The sequence below is a fragment of the Xiphias gladius genome, chromosome 10 (assembly GCF_016859285.1).
Source record: "Xiphias gladius isolate SHS-SW01 ecotype Sanya breed wild chromosome 10, ASM1685928v1, whole genome shotgun sequence".
In the NCBI taxonomy this organism is placed as follows: Eukaryota; Metazoa; Chordata; class Actinopteri; order Istiophoriformes; family Xiphiidae; genus Xiphias; species Xiphias gladius.
Genome location: NC_053409.1, coordinates 17,069,621 through 17,084,234, shown reverse-complemented (window position 1 = coordinate 17,084,234; position 14,614 = coordinate 17,069,621). Strand labels below are relative to the sequence as shown.

General features: G+C 41.7%; 1 protein-coding gene across 2 annotated transcripts in view; it reads right to left on the bottom strand.

The window, feature by feature from the left end:
* The window catches only part of dph6 (diphthamine biosynthesis 6), a 59,598-nt gene extending 45,248 nt beyond the window's left edge, over positions 1-14,350 (bottom strand). The window contains exons 1-3 of one of the 2 annotated variants that reach the window (XM_040137298.1): positions 14,192-14,350; positions 13,859-13,994; positions 12,238-12,422 (exon numbers count right to left, since the gene is read on the bottom strand). In XM_040137298.1, the coding sequence (XP_039993232.1) occupies positions 12,238-12,422; positions 13,859-13,925 (252 nt within the window). In that variant the 5' untranslated portion in view covers positions 13,926-13,994; positions 14,192-14,350. The remainder of the gene's footprint in view (positions 1-12,237; positions 12,423-13,858; positions 13,995-14,191) is intronic. The other variant, XM_040137297.1, reaches the window with a different exon arrangement.
* Between the last annotated feature and the right edge of the window lie 264 nt (positions 14,351-14,614).

Below are 14,614 nucleotides of genomic sequence, written 5' to 3'. Positions count from 1 at the left end.
CGAGAGTTACTGACACAGCCTTGAGATGCGTTCAATCTTCTCTCACGAAAACAGGCTTGATCCAGAGTGACACACACAAACAAACAACATGCACACGTGCAAGCAAGAGCTGCATGCTCACCCACATACATACACAGCCCTCCTCTCCACCTCCATGCCCCTCCCCTACAGACTCACACCTGCAGATTCATTAGAACATTACATGGGCTGTAATTAGAATGAGAGGCAAGGGTAGAAGCAGTAGAGGGATGCACAAGTCTCCAGTAAATTACCTTGTAGCCATTATCAATTTCCCTGGCTACTGGTCCTTAAGATAACCCCCCACCCCTCCTTCTCCCTGTGGTCCCTTCCTGCAATTTTTCTCTGCCTGATAAACATGCTGATTAAAGCGAACAGCGTGTAAACCTTTGATACTTTCCTAAATGAAATCCATGCCCTGCCTGGGGGCTGACGCTGAGCTGCGACGCACTGTGCCGCACACACACACACAAACACACACACAAACACGCACGCACACAGCTCCGCGTAGGCGTGCCAGCTAATCAGATAAAGGATGTACCCTCTGTGTGTGTGGCTGCATCCATGTACTGTATGCGTGTGGTGTTTATGGTGCAGCAAAGGATGTGAGGCATAAAGGCGAAGCTAAACACATAGAGGCAAATACACAGCTAGAATTTAACTCTTTGACCTAAAGTTAAACACCAAGAGATCTTAAGAACTTGGGATTCAGTACTCAAGCTTAAATATCTCTCCAACATGTCCAACACTGGAATATACATTACAGTCAATTCTGCTGCCCAGTGACAGTAATTAAGTCCGACCGATAACATTTCAGCCCAGCACAGACCCAAGGGGGCTGCAGGTGGTGTCATGTAATTCTGGGTAAGCCTCAGGGCCAGCACTCTGTTCTAATACAATGATAACCTTTTCCCTAAATACAATTGTCACTTCCTAAAAAGGCAAATTAGAAGGTAAAGAGTGGGATAAGGAGAGACAGAAAGAAAGAGGAAAAGAGATAAGAATGAGAGTGTTGAAGGGAGTGCGCTACATCAACACCAATTTGGTCCACTGGCTCTAAATTTGACAGGATCAGACTTAGCCTGACAGAATCCTGTGTTTTTTGTCTCTTTGTCTCCCTTTGTCTCCTTTCTCTCTGGAGGCAGACAGTTGTAGGTACTTGGGCCTGTGAGGTTCAAGTCAGTCTTGACCAATTAAATGTCTTCTCTTTTCACTGGCTCTCATTACATGACATCATGCAGCTTTATAATACCCAGGCATACTCACCACTAATGATAACACAAGACAAATTTCTCACACATCCTCGTTTTCAGTGGAGGCTCTAGCTACGAGACCTTTTGGCAAATAGCTTTGGAAAATGATTATTTCTGGATGCGGTTATGTTTTTGTCGCCATTATAGCTATCACCAGGAGACAGGCAGGAATGAGGGGGCAGCTAACGCTGCTCTGGACGTGATTTTACAAATTCTAGACATACTTTCTCATCCTCTGTGGGAAAGGTAGGATAAATTATTGTGAAGCAGGGGTATATGTATGTATAAATCTGAATTGACAGATATTATGGGAATTGGTCCGTCTGTATTCACAACGCCATAAAAAATACAAACTTTGATTTTATGGTAGCTGAAAAATTTATCAAAATGGTTTATAGTAGGAATACATGACAAAGCGACAAGGTAGCTCATGAAGCACAGTATAATAATAAATAATAATAAAATCTTTATGAGAGCTATCGAGCTAAATGATGTTTTGACTACATTAGAAGTGGGATCCCGGTAAGAGGCTAACAATGATAAATGAAGGCAGAGGTCATCAGGAGTCCTGTGACCCACAAACCACTTTTCTTTCTTCATGACCGTTGGCACAAGATCCGAAGAAAGAGCTCCCTCCCTGCCCTGATACCATGTCAGTTTTCTTTTTTCAACATTTAATGACCCAGGTTCATTAAAGGAAGCTTAACCTGATCCCGCACCCGAGGCCCTGTATTAACTCACGCCCAGAGCTGGACTAATTCTGGCGTGGCGTTGTGCAACAGTGCAACTCCCTTGCAGCCCCATCAGAGGCAGACTAAACAAAGGCCTAGCCTGGCTTCCCGTCCTCTCCGGCAGGCAGAGAAGCTATTAATGAGGATCTATGACCCAGAGCAATGGAAGCCCTCAGTCCCCCCAGCCATGTCCATCAGGGTACTTAGCCCCATGCAGTCATTAACTTCTGTTACTAATTGTCAAATTCATTAAACTAATCCTTCCCCCACATCCGGATGTCTCCCGTGGAAATGGATGGAGAGGGCTGAGTTATTAAGATGTCAGCTGTGGGGAAGATTAAGGCCAGCAGACATGCTCTACTAAGAAACGATACGGCCATTAAACTCTATATCAAGGTAGTGTGTGTGATAAACTTTGTAATTATATATACATTCATCTTAGTACGGGAGTTAAAGAGTGGTTCAAATGTATTCACAGTCACAGATATGTCAATCTATGTATCTGCCCCAAAGATACATACAATGCACGACAATCATAAAGCACGGAATTTGGCTTGAGAATGCAGCTATTTTATCAGCTCTCAGCTTGAAAAGGTACTTACGCATGCCACACATTCAGTCTGGGTAATATTCAACACTCAAAGCCATTAACAGTATTCAAGGCAATTAGAAAGCAATAAAATATTAAAAATTCAATATTCATATTCATATGGAATACATCAGAACCCCCATTAGCTCTCTCTCAATGCCTGTCACAATGAGATCTTAATTATACACCCTAACAATACAAAGCACCATTTTGCAAAACGGTGGATTTCCAAAATGCCTGCTTCAGCCTTTTCTGACAACTTGGAAGCCAGAGCTGGCAGATCTTGACTAATGCAGACACAAGGCCCCGTATTTCCATTACAAAATCCTCCTTTTAATGACTCCAAAGTTGTTGACATGTAATTTCTATTATGTTACAGCCTCCTGTATGTAGTATGCTTGTGTGTGATGGCAGGGAGGCGGGGAAGAAGACAAGGTGGAAAAATTAATTTAAGTGGTTGGAGTGACAGTTTGCTCAAGGGCATTGGGGTACCATCAAATACTCTCCATTGCTGCTTCTGCACTGTCACATCAACAATACTTCTAACCCCACAGCCTCTTATCCCTTCCTCCTTCACTCCAACACTCCTTCTCCTCTCCATCTCTCCTCATCATCAACCCTCTTTCTGGATCCATCAAGTAAGTGACTGGACGCGACATGGTTATAATGTTCTCTCCATTACATCAGTTCTGGGCCTGTTGTAATGTAATGGGGTTGTTCTCCCCTGTTTCCCTACATGGTGGGGACATGGAGAGGGGGTTGGACCTCGTTGTAGCAGCTCAACTAGATGTGGTACAGGGGATAGGGCCAGCTAGGGTCAAGTGATTGTGTTTAATGTAATGCGGACATAGTCCTGGGGCGTGTTGGGCTGGCAACTCAGACATGCCAAACTGACAGGAAGCTTAGTGTGAGCTTAGTAGCGGGAGACAGTTCTTATTTGTTTTAAATCAGCATTCTCATTATCATTCTGTACAGACAGACACTCCAAGGTGACTCCCAGAGTTGGTAAAGGAGGGATAGGATGTGGAAGAGGTGTGCACAAGGTACAGGATACATACCAATTATAATGTTATAAGTTACACCCAATGCTCACAAGATTGTATACTGAGGCTAAAACACTATGTACAATGTCTGATCCATCAAAATAAAGCAACAAATGGACATTTAGGCTTAGCGAATGTCTTTGTTAAACAAACATCGGCCAAAACCTCGTTATGAAAGGCTTTCAGAGACATTCTCCTTGGTAAATTGGTGGGGCTGTCTGTTTGAAGCAGTTGTTGAAAGACGGGCTCTTCCTTTGTGCTTGTGGATGGGCAGGCAAGATGACTCACCGCGTATCAGTCTTCAACCATACAGAGTGGTGGAAGAAGAAAAACAAACTACTCACAAAGCCAGCTGCTCATAAGCCTAAATGCCCTGACCGGTTCCAGAGATGATGCAGGTCAGAGTCACAAGCAGGGCAGAGAGGAAGCAGAATAGGGGAAAGTATTGTCCTCCACTGAGGCCACGATGCAGGTGTGACCAGCCAACAGAGGATATGACATGGGATATTGCCTCATCAACGCGATGAGTGAGCGTGCTCATCGACCCAGAGAAATGTGACAAGTGACAGGCTTGTGTGCACTGATCGGGTCCGAAGATGTATGAAAAAGAAGCTGCAGATTTTATCCACGAAGGTACTAGTGCAGCTTTTCATGGTTGAGCTTGTGTTTGTACAGTTTCCTAGCCTGAAGTTTACACACACACATACACACACACACACACACACACACTCTTTAGTCTTGGATAGTGATTCATTTACAATGACAGAGCTGTTTTCAGCGATAGAGCCTGAGCATAAATATGCCATGCCGAACAGCTGGAAAATGTAGAAATTCATCAGAGTTAAAAAGTAGAGAGATTAACGTTTCACGAGTTTCCTCTCAGATATATATGGTTACGTAAACACAGACCCAGCCATTCGTCAGGCAGGGAGGGAGAGGGCCTTGGCCAAAGCAAGCACAAAGCCCTAGTTTCAGCAGGCCAAGGACAAGGAGGCTTTCCATATCAACACTCATGGAAAACTAAATGTTGGGAAGCAGCGGGGAGACATAAGGTCATTTATCGATGTACTATATGTCCATGAATACTTGCAATTCAAGCAAAAGTTTAGTTATTAATGGCTCTTAAAAATGCAATATTTTAATGCTTGTTTCTACATTAAACAAATTGTCACTGTGCTCCTCTACTCTCAGACAATCAACTGTGTTGGGATTTTTTTTTGGATGACAGGAAATAATGTAACCTCCTCCAAATATTCAAGGTCTCGCCTCTCACTAAAAGGATAAGGTGTTCCAATAAATAAGCATCGGCAACACTTTTCTGTGAGGCATAAAACAAAGTCATAATCCCAGCTCTGTCACAGCAACATTCCCACTTGGCTGAGGTATGAGTGTTTGTGTGTCTGAGACAGGAAGCTGCTTCCAAAAAGGGAAAAGGACAGAATCAAAGAAGGAGTCTCATGCCACAGAGAGGCAAACTATGTCAGTTGCTTTTCGTGGTCCATAACACCCAACTAGTCTGCAGGGTGTATGTGCGCACATGTACTAGTGTCCATGTATATACACACAGTCGTGCAATGGCCTACAAACATAAACATACACACACAGGCACACACACACACCAAAATGTAAATGTTTTTCTGGTGAGGTCAGGTTCCAGGCTCTTGGCATCTTGGCTCTCCTGTCCTCTATCCTCCATAGCTCCAACAGACATCATGGACCCTCCACTCCTCCCCCATTCCCTCCCCTGAGAGAGACTAGAAGAAATTATAGCAGTGATGCTGGTTTAACCCACTCTCCAGACTCCAGACAGTGTTTTTCTACGGCTGGTTATGACTTTAGCTGCGGGAGGTGATGGGGCCTGCCACAAATATTTCTTGTGGGGAATGGGTCACGAAACAAAACATAATAGCCCTCTTAATTTTGGAGTGGATGAATGGCAGGGAGTTGAAAGACTTAGCAATACTTTCACTTTCACACTTCTATATGACTGCAGAGTAAAAATAACTGGCTAGAATGCAAATGGAGAGCTGAGTTAACACATGGAAGAATGTAAATAATTAACTTGAAATGTGACTTTTAAAAAAGAGAAGGAAGCAGTCTGAAAAAATATATTTTCATCGAGGGTGACAGTGAACATGTAAAAACTGATCTCTTGTGATCAAAAGTAGCAGCTGTTTTGAAAAGGAAATCCAAATGCATTTTGAAGAAAAAATGACAAAACACACGATGACAAAAATGAGAAAAGAAATCCTATTTGGTCAGCCAGGACTAGAAAATGATCACAGATTTCCCTTAATATTTAATATGAACATTCAAACCAAAGACAGAAATTATAACAATACACTTTCTATAATGGTTTCTTTACATCAGTGCATAACAGATCATATTAACCAGTAGCTCAAATGCAAATAACCTTTGGATACATCTGCAGTTCATCCAGAATCAGAATAAAATCATAATAAAATACCATAAACACATACACGTTCTTCATTTGAACAATGTTCAACCAAGCAGTGGTAGTGGCTCATGCCCTTGGCAAGGAGAGATAAGGCTATCAGCTTCCATCATCGCTAAACAAGATTGAGCAAAGTACATTAAGCAGAAAAATACAAACAAATTACAAAGGCTTGGGGCTAGGCTCTTTATCTAATGTTTGTGGGGACTGTTAGAGTCAGTTGGAGGGAAATGGGCCTGCATCTAATAGATCCTGTCCCACCACTTCCACATGGCCAGCGAACAATACACAGCACCATTATCTCAGCGCTAATGCTATCCTTCCTCATGTGCAAAACAAGCCTGCAATCTCAACCCCACTGCCAGTGTGTCGACCAACATAAATACAAGCAGTCTCAGACCAAAGGAAAAGATAACAATGGCTATCACATAGAGAGGCGACACAGAAAGACAGCTGTTTGAAGGAATCTATACTCGCTCATGCTGAAATATATACTTAAGTAAGGCACTGTAAACTTGTGCTGAAAACGTAATAAAGCAAACTTTCTACATAGTGATTATCAATCGGTCTTGGACTGCTTGTAAGCTACTTCCAATAACACCATTTAGAGGTCTCTCTGCCCCACAAACCAGCTACAAGCCTGCATTAGCTTTGTTATTGATCGGATCTCCTAAACCCTCGCTGTGACCCCAGAGGTCATGATTTATGTATTAAGCAGCTTTTTAAAGAAATCCATTTTCCTGTTGAGCCCCCAATGTAAGCCTAATGCGGCACCATGCCGGTAATCAGAGAAGGGCTGCGTGTTTGATTTTGACTGCCCCCCCCCTTCATAGTTCACACCCCCCCTTCAACGACTTGTCTCACAACACCTCAGCTCTCTAATCAATACCACAGAGCTCCTGGTTCAACTGCAGATTCCTCTGCCTGCCTGCCAGCCATCTTTCCTTCCTCCTCCTCTCTGCTCCTTTCTTTCTTCTCTCCCTCAGTCCCTCTCCCTCCTTTCCTCGCAGCAGGATACACCTCCATCAGGGCAGTCGCAACAACGCAGTGCCAGGCTTCTGAAGGGTCCGGATGAAAGTGCAAGGACAATACAATGGAGACACGGATGCCAGTGAAAGAAAGATAGAAGGAGTGAGGGAGAGGGAAGTATGAAAAAGAATGTTTGGACTTGTGGACGGACTGCCTCTGCGATCTCACAGGGCCCCACTCTTGTCTGCTGATGTCGATAATGGACTGAGAATAGCGGAGGGGGTGTAATAAAGGTCAGGAGAAACAGGGAATGGAGGGAAAAGTGTGTGTACATTTAAGGATTATCTCACTAAAAACAAGATGTTTTAACACACACCAACAGAAGGGAATGTTTCATTTACAAAGGCCAAAGGTCTCAGTGCACTTCTCCAAGACTTTTCCCAGACAACTCCAGGAAAAAAAATACTGGCTTTTTAAAAAAAAAAAAAAAAAAAAAGGAGGGAGGAATTTGTGATTTGTCTGTTAACTGACCTAAAGTATCAGCTATAAAAAAAAAAAAAAAAAAAACTGTCTCTGAAAAGTTGAATGCATCATAGGATAGGAAATTGGATTTGAAAAGTAACATTTTCATCGTTCTCAAAGCTGGGTCTGAGTATGACAGAGATGTCACAGTGCTGCTAATTACAGCTGGCAGAAAGGAACGTGTGCATAGATATCATCTATTGTCCCTCATCACCCTAATGAGCTTAAATGTCTTTGTCTTTATTCATCAGCTCAAAGGTTGCAGAGTTGCTGCAACAGAGTCACTACCTTTTCATATAGTATCTATTACTAAATCAAGTCATTGAAGCTACAGTCACATCTTTCTAAAACTCACTACCACTCACGCCATATAGGTTGTGCTGCTTTAAAGGTACAACACCTTTGTGTTGTAAAATGTTCTATCTGTTGAAAAACAATCTTGGAAATAGCAGTATACAGTGGGTTGGACAGACAGAAAAAGAGCGTATATGGGTGAGTGTTGTTGGAGCACTTTGTTTCTACTGTAGAGTGCTGAAAGAAGTCAAACTGGGGCATAAAAGAGAGGCAGAGGTGTGTAGGAGAACAGCGATACCCTGTTATCATGTAACAGAGACCCGATTTGACCTAACCTTGAACACACAAGCGGGCACGCGCCCGCACACACATGCAGGGTCACGGGGCATAAAGAGCCACTGTGTCAGGTCACAGAGCACAGAGAGAAGGATAAAGGACTTGAGGGATGTGATATGACTAATATGAGGAGTTTTGCAGGCCTTTGGGGGGACTGGCGTTACAGCCAGGGGTGACTGACACTGCTGATCTGTATCACACATCAGAGCAGATCACAGCAGAGGAGAGCAGACCAAACACACACATGAAGTATGGACACAAAACCAACAGTGTGCGCACACAAAATTACACACTACAAATCGGCATTTTGTAAACTTACAGACTGATCTTTATGTGTTTATTTTCTAGCTTCCCTTGGAAGCCTGGCAGAAGACACAAGGACATCAGCAGTTCTATGATAATATACCCTTACAGCCATAGATGTCCTGCCACTGAGAAAACTGCTATTTCTCCCGCTCAAAGAGCGGGTTCAAAGATCAGCACCTAGCAGGATGGGATGCTCTGGGTTGCATGTCTATCAGGTTACACACTTCAAAGACACACTGCCATACACAGCCAGCGATGAGAGCAAAGGGGCCAAGGATAGGGCCACATTGTCCTTCAGCCATTATCACTACCACCGGTGAATAGACAGCTCATTTTTTCTATTATTGTAGGGTTTTCTTCCTCTATCACCAACGGTTCTGAAGAATATGATCTTTTCCTTTGACTCTTTTCAATGGCTCCAAACATTCTCGGAGAGGCCAAAGTGTAGAGTGTCGTTGGTTTGTCAGCTTGTAGGAATGGTCTGTAGATGGCACTGTTGGCTCATGCTATGAGTCTGTTGCCGGCATTGCAAAGGAGGAGGAGGAGGAAGAGGGAAGAATATCCACTTAAAACTCATCAACTCCAGATCTGAGAAAGAAAATTCTTTTATCTATGCTCAAGTATCATTTGCCAAATATAATCTTGTAACTTCTAATTAATTCAAACGGCTAGAAAGAATCTTTCAAAATATCACACTTTCCAAACAGAACACTTTTTTTTTCATGCTAAAACTGTTCTTTTTCAGTAAGGGTGATTTAAGAGCTCATTATCAAAAGAAGTGTTTTTTTTCTCCCTTTCTCTCTCCTCTATCATTTCCTTTACTAATCAACAACACTACAAACTTTATGGTGGGAAAAACATTTTTTATATGAATATATAATTATAAACTAGGCATATCGAATGAAAATAACTGAATGTGACCATAATCTGTGACATTTTAAGAGGAGATTTGAGATGCTGTGACAGAATTGTGTGAGTTTCTAAAAACAAGGAATTCATTGATTTCCATGAATTTACTACCCTTCACAATGCAGAACAAATGGTAAAAATTAGTGAACCTACCAATTAGTGAGAATGCCAAAAAAAACAACTGCAGAGAGCAGTAACTTGAAATTTGAGATAAAAAAGTTGTATTATTATGGTTGACATCACTCAGTGAGCGAGAGAAGAAGCCTGTTGTTTACGGTGCAGGTCTGTTGATGACGGTGAGAGGGGTAAACGGGGAGATGACTGGAGGTCTGCTAGCCCCCGAGGGCCCCATGGGATTCCAACTGCCGTGATCTATGGCCCGTCTGACCGCTGAGGTCAGACCAGAGAAACCCTGGAAATGGGAAATTAGCAGACCTTTGCAATTAGAGCCCTGACCACAGGCAGAGATGGCATATTGCATCACGTACTGGAGACACGCCTGCTATATCACTGTGAATACTTATGAGAGCCCCAAAACCATAAATTGGACTGTGTGAATGTGTGTACTCACAAGAAAACACACAAAAAAGAGCTGTCTCATATAGCTGCGTGTGTAAAGCTGGCGATTTATAAAGAAGACAACAAAGAAAGTCAGGCAGAAGGCGCGAAATGCCCTGAAGCAAGCTGACTGGCCCTTGCCACTGAAGCGGTGTGCGGACAAGCAGGGACCCTGGCGTGGCCCTCTGCTCCGGATGAACATGTCTTCTCACAGACCTACAGGAAGAAACAGGCACCATGTCAAGCCAGCTCCCATCTCTACAATAAACTCCTATCCACCATCCCATAAGAAGCCCTTAAAATTTGTTGCTGCAAGCTAAAATGAGAGATGGTGTGGCAGTGCAAAGGGGAAAAAGTGTTACACGGGATCAATCCCCACACCCTGTTTGCGCTGACAGCAGGGAGAGCTGTTGCTGCCGTGTAAGTGTGCGTCCAGGTAGCTTCCTCATGGCTAGAGGCGGTCAGGTGGGCAGGCAGTGCCAGCGGTGTGTTAAACATACACGCAGTTGTCTCAAACCTGTCAGTCAGCCACCCTGCACCCCATCGTACCACTGAGGTCTCATACATAATTTGGCATCAAATGAATATTTTCTCAGTGTCCTAGCAAAAGTGGTATTTGATGAAATATTAATTTGGTGATTAATTTTTGCATCTGATCCTCTGTCAAGTGGGTTAAAAAAAAAAAAAAAAAAAAAGAATTTTCCCTGTGAAGCCAGTTATTGAAGGGCACCTCATTCCAACTTCACACATAAAACTTTGATAAACTGATACAACAGGTACACTATTTTCCTAGAGTTAGATAAAAGAGAACTTACTCCACTTTGAAAGTGGAATCAAGATATACTAAATAAGACAGACTAAAAGCACTAACATGGCTTTTTAATCTCCCTAGCAACTTGGTTGCACTTTAAAATAGGTGCTAAGGACTGTTAGTGTGCAGCAGGCCAGATGAAGCTAGACAAGCAGAGCCTCTTTGAGACAGTGCTGATGGACTACAAAGTGACTCTGAATCCATAGAGAATGACTTGTAAAACATCTCAACAGTGTAACATATGTCATGAACCTTATCCGAGATGAGAAGTTTAGTAGCGCTCTGAGAGCCTGTTCACTAAAAAGCAGTCAAGCATATATGAGTGGTGGCCAGTCAAAACCATGGCTAATTTTGTATATGCTGAGGCACTGCAATAGTGACTTCATATTATTATGCTGTATCATAATACTATCCCAGATAAAATTAACTATTTTATTAATAGCGTTTTATGCCTCTTACATCACATATAAACACATCACATATTTTTCACAAAAAAATTTGGATTTTTATAATTCCAGATTTTTGGTCAGATTTACTAATTAATGTCATTCATTCATTTTGAGTTTTTCTGAGCAGTCTGATATAATCACTCGCCTTCCTACAACTCCTGTACAGTTTTTTATGTGTATGTATAGTTGTGCGTATGTAGGTTTACGTATATGTGACTAAATGTCTGCGTGCACATATATTTTAAATTGCCATATTTCTTTACATAAACACACACACACACAAAAATTATAGAAAATATACATAAAATAATATAAAAAATTGGTCTATCAAAAATGATCCCTTAAGATGTAAAATATCAGCGATTGTGTGCTGCTCAGAAGGGTATGGATGCCAGAAAAAATATTCAAGAGAGACTAAGAGACTAAGATGTTCATACAAATGATCCAAATGGCACTTTAAAGAGTGTATTAAGTTTTTAGTTTAATGTGTTTCTTGTAGAAACATGATTTTGTTGTGACACATAATTTGGAGATGCATCATTCAGCCTGATTGTACTGTATCTTCCCATGACACAAAAGGCAAAGAGCTAAGTAAAAAAAATTATGGATGAAGACACTTGAACACATCATTGATAAATTTTGATAAGAAGCCTATATAAAAAATAGACCTATTTATACAGACAGAGCCAGATAGTTTTCTGAAGAGCCATCAAAGCAAACCAAGACTAAAGCACAAGTAAATACTGGGCTTCAGTTAAACAGCCGGCAAGAATGGGGACAGCACTGGGATGCCCATGCTGCTTTGTTTCTTCTATGTGTGACACACAAATAATGTCGCTCAACTGTTTGTCAATGTTAAGAAGCTGAGGAATGCTTATCAACACTTTTTAAAACCCAAATGTCAGGGAGCATCTACTCTGCTGACAGACCCACTGCTACGATAATAACATCCTTTACTGTACCTCTCACTAATGGTGGGGACAGAGAGGCCTACCTTGACAAGGTGCAGCAGCTCATACAGGTCCTCCACCTCATCCCCCTCTGTCTCACTGTAGTTTCTGCTGGTGTCCAGGCTCGAGCCCTGGATGGTTCGTCTGTATAAAGGCAGATCCATGGCTTCAGCATACAGTTCTATGGCCTGGTGGCCCACTGTCTGGTACATGTAACTGTCCAACTCATCTGCAGCATAGAAGAAAAGATGTTCAAGTGTCTGATGACAAGCCATTAATCATGTGTCTGAAAAATGAAATGATGAGTTTACTGAAATCCACGGGATGTGATGTTGCAATTTCTATGTGAAATAGTGGAGGTTAAATAAACATCCACAGGCTAATTTTCAGATTAGGACTACAACTAATGATTATTTTCATTACTGATTAAGGCAGATTATTTTCTCGATACACTGATTAGGTGTTTGGTCTATAACATAGCAAAAAATGTCCATCACAGTTTCCCAGAGCCCAGTGTGATATCTTCAAATGTCTTGTTTTATCCAATCAACAGCCCAAAACAGTAAATCCTCAGATTGGGGGAGCATGAAAAAACAAATATTTGGCATTTTTGCTTGAACAATTACTCAAATTGACTGATTATCAGAATAGTTGCGGATTAAATTTCTGTCAATCAACAAATCCATTAATCAACTAATCGTTACAGCTCTATTTCAGATGTTAACAAAATGATCTACAAATAGTGGATAGCTAATTGTAACTAGTGCCATATATGAACAGGAGGTTTATAAAATTCACCATCAAATATTACATTAATGGGACAGCTGAAAATACTGGCATGCAAAGGGCTCTTAAACTGTTTCAAAACTAAGCACTGAATTGTTATACCAGCACTGAGATCCATGTGGGGCAAAATAAAATAAAGAATTTTTAAAATAAAAAATGCTTTAATAAAATAAAATTAAACTCCAATAAACCTCTCTTACTGTGAAAATTTCAGTGATAAAACATTTCAAATTTTGAACTGGAATGTTAGAAGTTTCAACAACTTATTCAGTTGTTTCACAATTCATTATTTTAGAAGTGGTGGCTAGAGACTCTGGGGTCACTGGTCTACCGGCAGGATAAACCTGGGTAGGTAACGTGAAAGGCCAGCACTTGCCCCTACCTCATTACCAGCCCTGTGACGCCCTCGAGCAAGTACCTTAAACCCTTATTGCTTCAGTTGAGCTGCTCGGTGGCCAACAGATCACACTGGGGTTGTAAAGGGCCGCTTGTGGGTGTGAATACATTTAACTGTGTGAGTGTGAACAGGGTGTTCCTGCAAAAGAGAGTATTGCTCAAAGTGACACTTATCTTTTATATGAAGGTTTTTAGAAAATGCCAACATATTTTTCATATTTTATTATGTGGATATTTTCTATTTATTTCCTCTAAGAACAGTGTGTCCAGGAACACAATAGGATGTTATTAATATTCTTTTTTTCATGCTGAAGGCTTGTAGCATATCTATCATGCTACTTACAGTTCATACATAAAGTACATACATTTCTGCAGCGCACAGCTCTTAAGTTTCTTGTTCTGCAGAAGTGCTTCTGGCTGGCCCATATAGCCCAACAAGCCCCCGTGGATCACAGCTAAACCCCAGCAGCGCATCTTCCTCACCAGTGTCAGCAGGACGCAGGTTGGCCAGAGCTACGATCCGGTGTCCAGCAGCAACACACTGCATCATGTTGTAACAGCTGTCTTTGCCCCCACTGGAACACAGCGTGAGAAGGAGGCACAGAGGTGAGATGCAGACCTATACGGTATTAGGAGTTTAGTCAGTGATCTGGCAAGTTGGGTTAGCAGAATTCATATTCAGCGATGAAGGACCTGTTCGTAGCCGTGCCAGTGGCTTAAGATGTTCTATTCTAAGAGAGAGATTCAGTTAGTTATGCTAACAAAAAACATCTGTGACACATCTCTGAGACAGTTACAGCAAAGAAGCGCGGATACCTTATCAAAGCGACCACTTTCATCTTCGTATTTTTAGCTCAAGAGCCTAATAACACCAAAAGAATTGTCTATAACGGTACACAAGGTGACAACTCTGCTTAGCAGCCGGTGTATGTACACAACATGTGAGAGCAAGGCTTCCGGGTGTCTAAAGGACCCTTTCTTTCCACCAAGATGCCCTCTAATATGCCTGATAGAAAATCAGTCCCTGGGAATCTCTCTCTTTTTATCAAATTAAAAGCAGGTGGTTCAAAGTCAACAAGGGAAGTATAATAATTCAAAATATTTAAATAAAAAAGACAATAAATGGTGTTCACATCACTATATTGTAGGCTGAACAACAAAAGGCACAAAGTGATTAAAACAAATAACTGAAAAACAAACAAAAATAAGTAAGTAAATAATGATTGGATAGTAGCAAAA